Source organism: Ranitomeya variabilis, chromosome 1 (assembly GCF_051348905.1).
Source record: "Ranitomeya variabilis isolate aRanVar5 chromosome 1, aRanVar5.hap1, whole genome shotgun sequence".
In the NCBI taxonomy this organism is placed as follows: Eukaryota; Metazoa; Chordata; class Amphibia; order Anura; family Dendrobatidae; genus Ranitomeya; species Ranitomeya variabilis.
In genome coordinates this window covers 218,532,084-218,548,702 of record NC_135232.1, presented here as the reverse complement: position 1 = coordinate 218,548,702, position 16,619 = coordinate 218,532,084, and the positions used below count along the sequence as shown (strand labels likewise).

At 46.1% G+C, this 16,619-nt stretch overlaps 1 protein-coding gene across 1 annotated transcript; it reads right to left on the bottom strand.

Annotated features, from left to right (window-relative positions):
- Positions 1-283: 283 nt before the first annotated feature.
- Positions 284-9,641, bottom strand: LOC143793876 (uncharacterized). Its single transcript, XM_077280825.1, has 2 exons — positions 6,613-9,641; positions 284-948 (listed from the first exon to the last, which is right to left on the bottom strand). Exon 1 carries the CDS (start codon positions 8,715-8,717, stop codon positions 7,902-7,904), a length of 816 nt encoding a protein of 271 aa, XP_077136940.1. The 5' UTR covers positions 8,718-9,641; the 3' UTR covers positions 284-948; positions 6,613-7,901.
- Between the last annotated feature and the right edge of the window lie 6,978 nt (positions 9,642-16,619).

Genomic DNA, 16,619 nt, shown 5'->3' with positions numbered 1-16,619 from the left:
ATCCGATTGAACACATCTTGGACATCATATCTCGTACCATCCACAAACTTCACGTTGCAACACAGACTGTCCAGGAGTTGGCGGATGCTTTAGTCCCTCAGGAGACAATCTGCCGCCTCATCAACCGATCTTCACTGTGTGTAATAATTATAGGGGATAACTCAGGAGATTCTTTGTGTGGAACAAGACAACTACAGGACACAGTTTTATAAGTGGTAAAGTCTATATTATCACACGGTGATTCAAACAGGTGCAGAGAGAAACTTGAGTCCACAACACTTGGTGTAAATATTAAACGCAGCTTAGCAGTCTATAGGAAACTTCAGAGGAAAATGCAATCAAGCAGAAAGTCTATGAAGCACAGTTATTCTTGAGGATACTTGACACGAATAAATCCTTGCCTTAGTCCAAACACAGACAGATAAGCTTATAAGGCAGTTCAAATTATATCTTAGCTCAACCAGGGAGGCCTGGCTGTTATGGAAATATTTGGGTTGGATAAATATATCCCTGTGTGTGCTGTGGCCGCTCCCAATAAGACTATTTTGAGCGCTCAAGGAAGAATGAGACTGCACAACATCATTGTGTCAATAACATTCCATCAATACTGGTACTTTATTGTACATACATAGTTTTATATTTTCACATAGAAAGGAGTGGTTAGGGGTTGTCAGGGGTGGTTAGTTAATTACCATATTGTCTAGCTCCTCTGTCATTGGTTATCTAAACATATATGGAATATTGTGATTAATGCTCATATGACTGCTGATTAAGACATCTGACACTGTTGGTCTGCCGTTTCAGCAAGATTCAGCTATATTCTAGGCATTATTTCAGACATCTGACCCAACTTCCGCTTTTGAGATGGAAAACCCCCATACAATCCGTCTGGCTTATATCAGTTCATTGTCAGCCATTTTAAGCCATTGATTATAATGTATATATTAGCTGTGAGTGTTGTGAATTTGGATTCTGGGCTCCCCCGGTGGCCGCTTGTGGAATTGGACTTGTCATCCTCTTTCCTGTTTCACCTGGTTCCATCAGTAGTGGGTGTCGCTATTTAAGCTCATTTCTCTGGTGGTTTCTTGCCGGTCAACAATGTTATCTGATGCCTCTCAGTGCTTGTTCCTGCTTCTAGACTACTACTAGATAAGTTGGACTTTTGTCCATGTTTTGTTTTGCCTATTTGTTCCAGTTCACAGCTGAAGTTTTGTTACTGTGTCTGGAAAGCTCTCGTTGATCAGGAATTGCTACTCTGGCGTTATGAGTTAATGCCAGAGTTTAAGGTAATCTCTGGATGGTGTTTTGTTAGTGTTTTTCTGCTGACCATGAAAGTATACTATCTGTCTTCTGCTATCTAGTAAGCGGACCTCAAATTTGCTAAGACTATTTTCCTGCTGCGTTTGTTGTTTCATCTGAACTCACCGTCATTATATGTGGGGGGCTACTGTCTTCTTTGGAATATTTCTCTAGAGGTGAGCCAGGTCTTATATTTCCCTCTGCTAGCTATTTAGGTCTTAGGCCAGAGCTGGGCATCTAGCGATAAATAGGAAATGCTACCTGGCTATTTCTAGTTGCGCGGCAGGCTTAGTTCATGGTCAGTATAGTTCCATCTTCCGAGAGCTTGTCCCTCTATAGGCTTGCTATGATCTCTGCCTGCAGAGATCATGACAGTTTGACCGGCCAATAAAGTGTTAAAGACCCAGGTTGAGAAAGGAGAGTTATAAGAAGTCTGCTGGAATTTTTTTTTTTTTTTCCTCCAGTCTGCCTTGCTGCAGTCTTTTTTCTCTCTCTCCTCCTAATCTCTGTATGGCTCTGTGTGCACCTGACAATAATGGATCTCCAGAGTGTAACTGCGGGTTTGAATAATCTCATCACGAAAGTACAAAATTTACAAGATTTGGTGGTACATGCTCCGGTATCTGAGCCGAGAATTCCTTTGCCGGAGTTCTTCACAGGGAATAGAGCTAGCTTCCAGAATTTCCGAAATAATTGTAAGCTTTATTTGTCCCTGAAGTCTCGTTCAGCTGGAGACCCTGCTCAGCAGGTTAGGATTGTGATTTCCTTGCTCAGGGGTGACCCTCAAGATTGGGCCTTCTCATTGCCAGCAGGGGATCCTGCGTTACGCGATGTGGATGCGTTTTTTCTGGCCTTGGGCTTGCTTTATGAGGAACCTCATTTGGAACTTCAGGCAGAAAAAACTTTGATGGCACTATCTCAGGGGCAAGACGAAGCTGAAGTTTTCTGCCAAAAATTCCGTAAATGGTCTGTGCTTACTCAGTGGAATGAGTGCGCCTTGGCGGCAACTTTCAGAGAAGGTCTCTCTGATGCCGTTAAGGATGTTATGGTGGGGTTCCCTGTGCCTGCAGGTCTGAATGAGTCCATGACAATGGCTATTCAGATTGATAGGCGTCTGCGGGAGCGCAAACCGGTGCACCATCTGGCGGTGTCTATGGAAAAGACGCCAGAAAGTATGCAGTGTGATAGAATTCTGTCCAGGAGCGAGCGACAGAATTTTAGACGGAAGAATGGATTGTGTTTCTATTGTGGGGATTCTACTCATGTTATATCAGCATGCTCTAGGCGTACAAAGAAGCTTGATAAGTCTGTTTCCATTGGCACCATTCAGTCTAAGTTTATTTTGTCTGTAACCCTGATTTGCTCTTTGTCATCCATTGCCACGGACGCCTATGTTGACTCTGGCGCCGCTCTGAGTCTTATGGATTGGTCCTTTGCCAATCGTTGTGGTTTTGATTTAGAGCCTTTGGAGACTCTTATTCCTCTGAAGGGGATTGACTCCACCCCATTGGCTAATAATAAACCACAATACTGGACACAAGTAACCATGCGTATCAATCCGGATCACCAGGAGATTATTCGTTTCCTGGTGCTGTATAATTTACATGACGATTTGGTACTGGGATTGCCATGGTTGCAGTCTCACAACCCAGTCTTGGACTGGAGAGCAATGTCTGTGTTGAGCTGGGGATGTAAGGGTATTCATGGGGACTTACCTTTGGTTTCTATTTCGTCGTCCATTCCCTCTGAAGTCCCTGAGTTCCTCTCTGATTATCAAGACGTCTTTGACGAACCCAAGCTTGGGTCGTTACCTCCGCACCGTGAGTGCGATTGTGCCATAGATTTGATACCGGGTTGTAAATATCCAAAGGGTCGTTTGTTTAATCTGTCTGTGCCGGAACATGCTGCTATGCGGGAATATATAAAGGAGTCTTTGGAAAAGGGACATATTCGTCCATCTTCTTCTCCCTTGGGAGCTGGGTTTTTCTTTGTCTCAAAAAAAAACGGCTCTTTGAGACCATGTATTGATTATCGGCTTCTGAATAAGATCACTGTTAAGTATCAATACCCATTGCCATTGCTTACTGATTTGTTTGCTCGTATAGAGGGTGCTAAGTGGTTCTCTAAAATTGATCTTCGTGGGGCGTATAATTTGGTGCGGATCAGGCAGGGGGATGAGTGGAAGACCGCATTTAATACGCCCGAGGGCCACTTTGAGTATTTGGTCATGCCTTTTGGTCTTTCTAATGCCCCTTCAGTTTTCCAGTCTTTTATGCATGATATTTTCCGCGATTTTCTGGATAAATTTATGATAATATATCTGGATGATATTCTGATTTTTTCTGATGACTGGGACTCTCATGTCCAGCAGGTCAGGAGAGTTTTTCAGGTTCTGCGGTCTAATTCTTTATGTGTGAAGGGGTCTAAGTGCGTTTTTGGGGTCCAGAGAATTTCCTTTTTGGGGTATATTTTTTCTCCCTCTTCCATTGAGATGGATCCCGTCAAGGTGCAAGCTATTTGTGACTGGACTCAGCCCTCCTCTCTTAAGGGTCTTCAGAGATTTTTGGGCTTTGCCAACTTTTACCGCCGATTTATTGCTGGTTTTTCGGATGTCGTTAAACCACTGACTGATTTGACCAGACAAGGCGCTGATGTTGCTAATTGGTCCCCTCATGCTGTAGAGGCCTTTCAGGAGCTTAAGCGCCGTTTTGCCTCTGCCCCTGTGTTGCGTCAGCCTGATGTGAATCTGCCTTTTCAGGTTGAGGTTGATGCTTCGGAGATCGGAGCTGGGGCAGTGTTGTCGCAGAAAGGTTCCGACTGCTCCGTCATTAGGCCTTGTGCCTTCTTTTCTCGCAAATTTTCGCCCGCAGAGCGGAATTATGATGTTGGGAATCGGGAGCTTTTGGCCATGAAGTGGGCGTTTGAGGAGTGGCGCCATTGGCTCGAGGGGGCTAGGCATCAGGTGGTGGTATTGACTGACCACAAAAATTTGATTTATCTTGAGACTGCCAGACGCCTGAATCCTAGACAGGCGCGCTGGTCTTTATTTTTTTCTCGCTTTAATTTTGTGGTGTCATACCTACCGGGTTCTAAGAATGTTAAGGCAGATGCCCTTTCTAGGAGTTTTGACCCGGACTCTCCTGGTAATTCTGAACCCACAGGTATCCTTAGGGAGGGAGTAATTTTGTCGGCCGTTTCTCCTGATCTGCGGCGGTCCTTGCAAGAGTTTCAGGCGGATAGACCGGATCGTTGTCCGCCTGATAGACTGTTTGTTCCGGATGATTGGACCAGCAGAGTCATCTCTGAGGTACATTCTTCTGCATTGGCAGGTCATCCCGGAATTTTTGGTACCAGGGATTTGGTGGCAAGATCCTTCTGGTGGCCTTCCCTGTCACGAGATGTGCGAGTCTTTGTGCAGTCATGTGACGTTTGTGCTCGGGCCAAGTCTTGTAGTTCTCGGGCTAGCGGACTGCTGTTGCCCTTGCCTATTCCTAAGAGGCCTTGGACACACATCTCGATGGATTTTATTTCAGATCTGCCTGTTTCCCAGAAGATGTCTGTCATCTGGGTGGTCTGTGACCGTTTCTCTAAAATGGTCCATTTGGTTCCTCTGCCCAAGTTGCCTTCTTCTTCTGAGTTGGTTCCTCTGTTTTTTCAGAATGTTGTCCGATTGCACGGTATTCCTGAGAATATTGTTTCTGACAGAGGTACCCAATTTGTGTCTAGATTTTGGCGGGCATTCTGTGCTAGGATGGGCATAGATTTGTCTTTTTCATCTGCTTTTCACCCTCAGACTAATGGCCAGACCGAGCGGACTAATCAGACCCTGGAGACATATCTGAGGTGTTTTGTCTCTGCTGACCAGGATGATTGGGTTGCTTTTTTGCCATTGGCAGAGTTCGCCCTCAATAATCGGGCCAGCTCTTCCACCTTGGTGTCCCCGTTTTTCTGTAATTCGGGGTTTCACCCTCGATTTTCCTCCGGTCAGGTGGAATCCTCGGATTGTCCTGGAGTGGATGCGGTGGTGGAGAGATTGCATCACATCTGGGGGCAGGTTATGGACAATTTGAAGTTGTCCCAGGAGAAGACTCAGCGTTTTGCCAACCGTCATCGTCGTGTTGGTTCTCGGCTTTGTGTTGGAGATTTGGTGTGGTTGTCTTCTCGTTTTGTCCCTATGAGGGTCTCTTCTCCTAAGTTTAAACCTCGGTTCATCGGCCCTTATAGAATATTGGAGATTCTTAATCCTGTTTCTTTCCGTTTGGACCTCCCTGCGTCCTTTTCCATTCATAACGTTTTTCATCGGTCGTTATTGCGCAGGTATGAGGTACCTGTGGTACCTTCAGTTGAGCCTCCTGCTCCGGTGTTGGTTGAGGGTGAGTTGGAGTACGTTGTGGAGAAAATTTTGGACTCTCGTGTTTCCAGACGGAGACTCCAGTATCTGGTCAACTGGAAGGGTTACGGCCAGGAGGATAATTCTTGGGTCAATGCATCTGATGTTCATGCTTCTGATCTTGTTCGTGCCTTCCATAGGGCTCATCCTGGTCGCCCTGGTGGATCTGGTGAGGGTTCGGTGCCCCCTCCTTGAGGGGGGGGTACTGTTGTGAATTTGGATTCTGGGCTCCCCCGGTGGCCGCTTGTGGAATTGGACTTGTCATCCTCTTTCCTGTTTCACCTGGTTCCATCAGTAGTGGGTGTCGCTATTTAAGCTCATTTCTCTGGTGGTTTCTTGCCGGTCAACAATGTTATCTGATGCCTCTCAGTGCTTGTTCCTGCTTCTAGACTACTACTAGATAAGTTGGACTTTTGTCCATGTTTTGTTTTGCCTATTTGTTCCAGTTCACAGCTGAAGTTTTGTTACTGTGTCTGGAAAGCTCTCGTTGATCAGGAATTGCTACTCTGGCGTTATGAGTTAATGCCAGAGTTTAAGGTAATCTCTGGATGGTGTTTTGTTAGTGTTTTTCTGCTGACCATGAAAGTATACTATCTGTCTTCTGCTATCTAGTAAGCGGACCTCAAATTTGCTAAGACTATTTTCCTGCTGCGTTTGTTGTTTCATCTGAACTCACCGTCATTATATGTGGGGGGCTACTGTCTTCTTTGGAATATTTCTCTAGAGGTGAGCCAGGTCTTATATTTCCCTCTGCTAGCTATTTAGGTCTTAGGCCAGAGCTGGGCATCTAGCGATAAATAGGAAATGCTACCTGGCTATTTCTAGTTGCGCGGCAGGCTTAGTTCATGGTCAGTATAGTTCCATCTTCCGAGAGCTTGTCCCTCTATAGGCTTGCTATGATCTCTGCCTGCAGAGATCATGACATGTGAGTATATGAGTATATATGATTATAGAGGAGTATACATGCAAGTGAGATCTACATGATATATATATTTCTATCACAAGCCCCCCTTAGATATCACTTGCCCTAATCCTAGCCTCCTGTCCCAAAGCGCTGCAACTCTTTTGTGCTGTTGTCGAACTGACACAAGCCTAACGCCTGTGCCCCACTCCGTACAGACTTTTCGCAAATGGGCGGTCAGGAGATCTGTCCCTATCGGGGGTTCGTTGCAATCAGTCTCTTAGTCAATAGCATGTGTAGTGAGCGATGTGTAGTCTTTATCAGGTAGGTCATCTATTTCGGTCAGGCTGCAACATCATTCTGGCTTGGATGTCATCTTTTGGTAGGGGAGCTTTCTTGCAATGCGATGAGTGGATCCAAGTGGGTCTTCCCTCCAGTTTCACAGAGGTTGGTGTCATCAGCAGCACTTGAACAGGACCATCAAATCTGGGACTGAGTGGTGTTCTCCTTACAAACTTTTTCACCAACACCCAGTCTCCTGGCTTCGAGGAGTGCGTACCGGCCACTGAATCTGGTTCTGGGAATGAAGAAAAAAACTCGAGAATGGATGTTAGCAAGTTTCTTGGTGAGTTCAATTTACATAAGCAGACAAAGTATCATATTGCATAATCAGCTGCTGAGGGAAAGGATACCCCTAACCTGGGACTAGACACAAACAAAATTTCATATGGTGACAGCTTTTCTGGGCCTCTGGGAGTGTGTCTAACACTGAGTAGTGTGATTGGGAGTGTGTAGGCTAAGTCTGACCCTACTGCTGACTAGATCTCTCATGTGAGGTTTGCTGTGAATGTGGGTCCCTGGTCACTCTATCACTTCTGGGACCCCATAGCTGCATATCTCGTCTCTGAGAGTAGCTTCTTTGCAGTAGTCTTTGCTGACTGGTTCCTCACTGGGAAAGCTTCTGGCCATCCTGTGAACATGTCCACGACCACAAGGGCATATTTGAAACCCCCAATTGGCGGCATCTGGATGTGGTCTATCTGGATCCTCTGGAAGGGGTACAGTGGTCTGGCAAGACGATGTGTGGGAACTTTCTCCATTCTTCCAGGGTTGCATTTGCCGCAGGTCAGACAGCTGCTAGTGAACTTGGCTGTTAGGGTGGGGATCCCTGAAGCGAACCAGTAATCACCAATCAGATCATTCATCTGTGTCTTTAATCTGTGTGTGGGCCCATGTGCCCACTGGACCACGATAGGGTACATACTTCGGGGTAAACAGAGTTTGTAGTTCATTGAGTATACCCTTCCTTCTTCATGTGTTGCTCACTTCTGCATCCAGCATTCCTTCTTGTCCTTTGGGGCTTGCTCTTGCAGCTATTTTGAGCAGATCCCAGGATGTCATCTTGTCAGGTTTTTTGTCTTCAGTCGTCATGTAGTAGCCGTCCGGCTCTACGACCTCTTCCACTTTTCCATATTGTCTTCCCTTGACTGCTTCTTTGGCTGTCATATCCACCATATTGTTGCCTCGTGCCTCTACTGTGTTTAGTTTTCCATGCGCTTTGACTTTTAGTACTGCCACCACTTTTGGAAGTTGAAGTGCGTTCAGCAGGTCCTTAATGGCTCCATGATGCTCCACAGTTGTTCCGCTTGCTGTGATGAAGTCCCTTGCAGCCCAGATGGGTCCGAAGTCGTGTGCCATGCCATGCGAGTACCTTGAATCGGTATACATTTTCTCAGTCTTGTCTCCCGCCATCTGGTAGGCCTTCATCAGCGCTATCAGTTCTGCTTCCTGGGCTGACAGACTGGGCGGCAGACTTCTGGACCACAGGATCTCTTGATTGCTGGTCACTGCACATCCCGTGTGGAATCTTCCTTCATCATCTGCAAATCTGGAGCCATCCACATAGAGGATCAACTCTGGGTTGGTCAGTGGCTCTTCTGCCACCTTGGGTAGTCCGGCTGTTTCCTGTTGCATGATGCTGAAGCAATCATGGTCATCCGTCCGGAGCAAATTCAGATCCCTGCAGAAGGTATCACGCAGATTTTGATCAGACTTTTTATCTGAGGGTCCATATCTGTATTTCCCCTTGGGAGTGGGAGTAGAGTGGACGGGTTGAGGACTGTGCATCTGTAGATGGTGACATTGTCGGGCAGGAGTAGAGAGCACTGGAGGCGAAGATGCCTGGCGGTGGAGAGATGTTTTAGCTGGGTTTGGTTGAGGATTGCTGAGATGTCATGCAGAGCCAGGATTTCCAATGGTTTTTCCACTGATGTCAGTAGTGCTGTCCAGGAGGGCGTGTGCTGCATCTGCTGCTCTCATGCGGGAGGAAGAGGCTCCCCATGCAACTGGATCCAGGCAAGCTGCTTTCCCCCCTGAAGCTGCGTCAGGACTCCAGTAGCAAGGCCTTCTTTTCTCATCAAGTAGAGATGGAATGGCTTCTCGTAGTCAGATAGGCCTAGTGCTGGCGCTGAGACTACAGAGCCTTTTAACTTCTTGAACGAACTGAAGGCCACATCTGTCTGGAGGAACGGGGTAACACTGACGTATTCACACAGAGGCTGCATTAGGACGGAAGCATCAGGGATCCAGGCTCTGCAATTACGAAACTAGACCAAGGAAGGCCTGTAGCACCTTTTGAGTTGTTGGAGGAACCATCTTCTCTACTGTGGTCTTCCGGTCATCTGTCAGGTATTTCACGTGGTGAGCAATACAGTGTCTCTGGAACGTAACTCGCTTCAGATACCACTGGACTGTTCTTTGAGATCTTGCAGTGCTGCTCCGCCAGGTAGAGTAGGAGATACACGGAAATGGACTTTATATGTGTCAAAGTCAATTGCACAAAGGAGTAGATCGTCCACGTATTGTAGCAGGGTTACTTCTGCATGTTCTGCGACCCAGTTGGTGAGGACTGTGGACATGGCTTTGGTGAACTGTGGAGGGCTGTTCTGGGCCCACTGTGGCATCACTGTCCATGTGTGGTGTCCCCCCTGGTGCATTAAGGCAAACAGGAACTGGTCTTCCGGATGAAGGGGAACGCTGGAGAAAACATTAGCCAGGTTGTTCACTGTGAACACTTTTGCTGTGGTAGGCACATTTGAGAGCAGAGTGTGCGGATTCGGCATAATTTCAGTTTCAAACACCGTGGCGTCATTAACAGCTCTCAGGTCATATACCATTCTGAACTTGGCTGGCTCTCCTTTTACAGTCTTTTTCTTGACGGGGAAAGCAGAGGATTGCAAGGCGATGTCCAAGGAACAATGATTCCTATTTCCAGGTAGACCTTCAGTTGGTCAGAGGCAGCTTGACTCTAGGCCTGGCCTGGGCCTTTCGAGGGTACGGGGTATCTGGCTTGAGTGACACCCGTACTGGGGCAACTTGAGGTTTTCTCACGTCCTGGGGTCCCTCATACCATAGACTTTCCGGTACTACGTCCAGTACCTCCTTGGGTAGGCCTCATCGGTTGCTTAAGGTTCTTGTAGGACCGCCAGCATGACTCTTCTTGGGTCAGGGATGAAGAAAGTGTCACTGCCCCATCTTCCTGGAACACTGTGGTTGCCTTCAGCTTCTGCAGTAGGTTCGCTCCCAGCAGGTTGAGTGGAAGTTCCTTGACATCACAAACTGGGACAGGATAGAGTGTCCTGGCTGAGTGCACACGCTCAGTGGCTTTGTAAGCTGAGAATGTCTGACTTGACCATCAATGCCCATGCGAGACACAGAGGATTCTGATAGGCAGGTGAGATCAGCGAGTTCCACAGGTGTCATCACACTTCCGGCTGCACCACGTTGGATCTGACAACGCCATCCATTTTAAGGGTAATTTGAGGTATTTGTCTTGCAGATGAAGTTTTACATGTCAGGAGCATAGTGTCTTGCGGACCTGGCTTGCTTGCCTCTGTCCCATGGATGGGGTACTTCACTGCTTTCTGCACTTCTTCCTTGACCTGTTTCTCTGGACCAACTCTTGGGTTGCATGGGTCCAGTCTCTTCGGGGGCGTGAGTGCTTTGCACTGGTTCTGGAAATGGCCAAACTCGCCACAAATGTAACACTTGACACTTCTGTCTTTGTATGGTGGTTTGCGCTTCCAGGTCAGTGGTCATCATGAGAGGGGCTATCTTCTGCACCCCTGGTTGGGACTCAATCCCTTTGGCTACTGTGGACAACAGTATGATGGGTACTGTAGCGGCAGCGGGGTCCGGCCTGCTGGTTGAGGCTGCGGTGGTAAGATGGGGCCTGCAGGTGCATTCGTGGTGAGGCCCTGGGGTGCCATGGGACAGGCGGCTGCATCCAACCCAAGGTCTTGGGGCATTACAGGGGCTGTGGCTGCATCTGCCATCACTTCTTCCCCCTGCTCCGACATAGCTTCTCCCCTTTGCTAACCTTATTGAGGTCGGTGTCTCCTCTCTGGAGTCTGCAGCGGTTCTTCTGGTGTGTTGATCAGCACTTTGCAGTGTCTTCACCTCTGGCTCCCCTTCCGGCGTTCTCAGCAGCACGGCACCCGTTTCCTTCTTCGCGCTCTTTGTGGTGCTATAATAGCGGCAGTTTTGGCAACAATTAGCAATAAACAGTCTCCTAGGTGCACATGAACCATTTTGCTGGGTCAGTCCACTGCTATTGACCTGTTCTCAGGCCTAGCCACTATCAGTGGTTTCCTGATTGGCTGTCTCAGTCCATGCACAAAGACCTGTGCCAACATTTGCCTGTGTATCTGGTCTTGAATGGTGAAGCCCAAGTCTTGGAATACTTGCATTACTCTGCCATGAAACTTCTTTACAGACTCTGTCTTATCTTGGCTCTTGGTTTTGGCTTGTCCTGCCAATCTGCCTTTGGCCCACTCTCTGAGCTGTTATATTAGCTGTGGCCCTGACTCCCAAGCATGTACATCTAATTCTGCTGGAAGTTTGAATTGTTCCTTCATGATTGGCCAGAGTGCATCACCTGCTTCTATTTCCATTTATGGCCCAGAGATCATTCCAGGTGGCTGCATATGTTTGCTGCTTCTGCTACTTTCTTCGGTAAAATGGCATAGGATGCATCCCTGGGTCTGGAGGATTGTCACCTGACTTGAAGTGCAGTGCACATAGTGTAATGGTGGTGCCTCTATCTGCCCCTGCATTCTTGGTGCCTGTGGGTTTCTTTTCCTAGTGCTGGACAGCATGTATGATGTTCCCTCTTCATCTTCATCAGAGGAATAGTTGTGATAGCTTGTACTGGGGTCATACACTGACTGATTTTGGACTTAGAAGTTGCTGTGAGGATATCTCCCCCCTTGCTGAAGCTGTGATGGATTAGGCTTATAGTTCTATGTTGGTGTGAATGTAGGCAGCTCTGACTGGTGCTGAAGTTGTACATTATCAATAAATGGTGATTTCAAAGTTCATGTAAAACCTTAAGGGTTACAATATTGTTGACTGTGAAATGAGGTAACGGAGGATCTGTCAGTGAGCTCGTTCTGATATCATTCCTCCCCCCTCTGCACCCAGGGCTGAGCTGTCTGCTACCTGATGTGTCTGGGGGCTGCCCACCGCATTGTGTGTAGGGGGATTTTCACTTTCTTTCCCCGATATCACAACTGGCAATGGCTGGACTGTGCCAGGGGCATAGAAGGGAAACCTTGTGCTGTAAGCACCATATTGTTTGAATTGGGCGTTGGCCCAGCCGGCAACAAAGAGGAAAAAAGAGGAAGAAGAAGAGGGAGGGGCTGATGAGTGAGACAAAGGGAGAGATAGAAAGATGTGGTAAAGAGAAACGGGGAGAATCAGGGTGTGCAGAAGGAGGTGGAGAGAGGAGGAGGGATGGGTGTGGAGAAGGAAAAGGAGGAGATAGGTGTGGTGGGGGAGTGGAGAAGAAGGAGGAGAGAGAGAGGGTGAGGAGACGAGGGAGGAGAAGAGAGATAGAGAGGAGAATAGAGGAGTGGAGAGAGAAAAGTGTGGAGAAAAAGGAGAGCGGGAGAGAAGAATAAGGAGAAAAAGAGTGACAGAGAAAAAAAAGTAGGAGAGAGGAGAACAACAAGAATAATAGAGAGGGAGCAATTATGCCTTCTCCCTGTAGGGAGAGACGGGGCGCGCCACATACTGTACAAAAATAACTACCTATACCATGGATTCTGCTAAAAGCAGACTGCGCAGATTCTCCCGTCTCATACCCACAAAAATCACTTCCTGGTTTGCTCACATAACTTTCTGTACCACCTAAACGATGTAAGCTCTGCTGCCACTTCATACCATGTATTGGCATTCAGCAATCTAACATCAGCTAACTTCCCTTATTTTCCTTTCTGCCACTCCGCAGCTTGAAGTCTGCCATTCTAATGAATTTCACGTACTTTATACCTTCCAAAAATCTTCACATACTTAACACCTTCGTGTTCTGCCACTATCTAGGGGCTGTTTGCTCATCAGGAAATAAAAGACTCTCCTGTTGCTCGGCCACTTTATTCCCCATGGCAAGAGCAAAAAATGAAAAACACACAAAAATGAAAAAAAAACGGTACTAAAAAAAAACCTTCTAAAAATGAGTATATAAAACTCTAAGAAAAACCCAAAATGATCAAAAACTCAAAATTATGATACAAAAGGAAAGAAAAAAAACTTTTTCCCAAAAAAAAGTAAAAAGGTAAAGAGATTGAAGATTGAGGAAAACTTAATTAAAAAACTTTAAAATGCCGCAAAAAGAAAAAGACCCTTTAAGAGAGTAAAAAAAATTAAAAATTAAAACGGCTTTTCTCTTCTCCTTTTTTCTTTTAGAATCTCTGCGCTCAAATACAGTCAGAGACACACTTCCTCTTTTTATATGCTGCTGTATCCAATATCACTAAAATAACGTATCTGAAAACACGTATGTCGCATCAAAAATGATAGATACAATCACTTCTTCACAAATAGCTACACATAGCTAGCATTTGCAGAAACAGCCAAAAAAACCCAGATGTGACAGTGTGATTTACAATGCATCTCTGCTTCAGCAGCTGAAAAAGAGGAAGTTCAAGACAGAAGGAAAAAAAACCCAAAACTTTCTTTTACTATTTCATGCTTCTTAAAGAAGCAACACTTGACAGACAGAAACAGATAGACAATCCGAGAGATGCCCTTTTTTAATTCTGTGACACGTGCAGGCCATTCTGGGAACAGAGAACTATCAATCGCACTGGCACGCATATGCCGGGACCGCCTGAGTGAGGAGCACAACAAGCGGGAAATCTACCACCCTCCGGTCCGTTCGTCCTGACTGGCCGCCGGCTACGGGAATCTGTGGCAGCCCTCTAAACCATCACCATCCGAGCCTGAAACATGGGACTGCCTGTCCCGAGACCTCCTGTTTCTCCTATTGCACGGGAATCTGTGATAGCTTATTCAGCGATTTGACCTCCTGCTGTCTGTTACCCAGCCACCACAAACAAAAGTCACTTTTCCTTCCTTCTCCCGGATCTTACACAAACATGGAACATACACGGCACACAGCAGACACCTCCCAGGGTTTGGATACGTGGATACGGGCTTGGACTTTTTACACTACCTGGGAAATGCGGTGGTGACCACACCTGACCGGCAAGAGGTATAGACCCGGACTGGGCACAGGGGACTTTCAGGTAAGATGATAACATTTTCTTACCTTACTTATGGAGCTGCGCAGTCTCCATCCCCTGAACCAAGGCCACGGCTAAAACCTCCATGTCTCCGGTCAGAAGGATCCCGTGCGTTTCGTCCTTTTGCCTCGCTGTTGGGCGCCATTATGTTATGGAAATATTTGGGTTGGATAAATATATCCCTGTGTGTGCTGTGGCCGCTCGCAATAAGACTGAGTATTTTGAGCGCTCAAGGAAGAATGAGACTGCACAACATCATTGTGTCAATAACATTCCATCAATACTGGTACTTTAGTGTACATACATAGTTTTATATTTTCACATAGAAAGGAGTGGTTAGGGGTTGTCAGGGGTGGTTAGTTAATTACCATATTGTCTAGCTCCTCTGTCATTGGCTATCTAAACATATATGGAATATTGTGATTAATGCTCATATGACTGCTGATTAAGCTGATTAAGCAACTAGAATTGAGCTCTCTGCATGTAGGACAGAGTTGAGACATCTGACACTGTTGGTCTGCCGTTTCAGCAAGATTCAGCTATATTCTAGGCATTATTTCAGACATCTGACCCAACTTCCGCTTTTGAGATGGAAAACCCCCATACAATCCGTCTGGCTTATATCAGTTCATTGTCAGCCATTTTAAGCCATTGATTATAATGTATATATTAGCTGTGAGTATATGAGTATATATGATTATAGAGGAGTATACATGCAAGTGAGATCTACATGATATATATATTTCTATCACATGGCTAATAGTCTCAGGTTTTTGCAGAGCAGAAACAGCTTACATTTCCAGCAAATGCAGATGGAAGTAAACACTAGCAGCAGATGAAGGATTACTTGAAACTGGTGTATGCAGCAGGAACTCAGAGCAGAGTAGCAGGATCACCACACAGGTTCACAGGAGCAGGTATATAGCCAGGGAGTAACAGGATGATTTATGTAAACTAGAAGCTTGGGCTGATAAATGGCAAATGAGCTTTAATGGGGATAAATGTAAGGTCATGCACTTGGGTAGAAGTAATAAGATGTATAACTATGTGCTTAATTCTAAAACTCTGGGTAAAACTGTCAATGAAAAGGACCTGGGTGTATGGGTGGATGACAAACTCATATTCAGTGGCCAGTGTCAGGCAGCTGCTACAAAGGCAAATAAAATAATGGGATGTATTAAAAGAGGCATAGATGCTCATGAGGAGAACATAATTTTACCCCTATGCAAGTCACTAGTGCGACCACACTTAGAATACTGTGCACAGTTCTGGTCTCCGGTGTATAAGAAAGACATAGCTGAACTAGAGCGGGTGCAGAGAAGAGCGACCAAGGTTATTAGAGGACTGGGAGGTCTGCAATACCAAGATAGGTTATTACACTTGGGGCTATTTAGTTTGGAAAAACGAAGGCTAAGGGGTGATCTTATGTTAATGTATAAATATATGAGGGGACAGTACAAAGACCTTTCTGATGATCTTTTTAATCATAGACCGGTGACAGGGACAAGGGGGCATCCTCTACGTCTGGAGGAAAAAAGGTTTAAGCATAATAACAGACGCGGGTTCTTTACTGTAAGAGCAGTGAGACTATGGAACTCTCTGCCGTATGAGGTTGTAATGAGTGATTCATTACTTAAATTTAAGAGGGGACTGGATACCTTTCTGGAAAAGTATAATGTTACAGGGTATATACACTAGATTCCTTGATAGGGCGTTGATCCAGGGAACTAGTCTGATTGCCGTATGTGGGGTCGGGAAGGAATTTTTTTCCCCATGGTGGAGCTTACTCTTACCACATGGGTTTTTTTTGCCTTCCCCTGGATCAACATGTTAGGGCATGTTAGCTTAGGCTATGGGTTGAACTAGATGGACTTAAAGTCTTCCTTCAACCTTAATAACTATGTAACTATGTAAAAGAATGACCAAGTATGGGATTGACAAGACTACCGTCAGGAGGATTCATAACTGGTTCAGTGATCGTACTCAAAGAGTGGTATTAAATGGTTTCACATCCAATAGGAAGAGTTTTTCAAGTGGGGTACCACAAGGATATGTCCTGGCTTCTTTGTTGTTCAACCTTTTATAAAATGATTTAGATAAGTGAATGAAAAGATAAACTAATCAAATTTGCAGACAATGCAAAGCTAGGAGGGATAGCTAGCATAAAGGTACCTTCACACTAAGCGACTTTGCAGCGAGAACGACGACGATCCGTGACATTGCAGCGTCCTGGATAGCGATCTCATTGTGTTTGACACGCAGCAGCGATCTGGATCCCGCTGTGATATCGCTGGTCGGAGCTAGAAGTCCAGAACTTTATTTTGTCGCTGATCACCCGCTGTTATCGCTGGATCGGTGTGTGTGACGCCGATCCAGCGATGTGTTCACTTGTAACCAGGGTAGCAGGGCCGTGCTTAGTAACCCGATATTTACCCTGGTTACCATT

What these genes read in the sequence shown, in the direction of transcription:
- LOC143793876 (XM_077280825.1), bottom strand. Translation starts at nt 8,717, where the DNA reads ATGCACAGTCCTCAACCCGTCCACTCTACTCCCACTCCCAAGGGGAAA.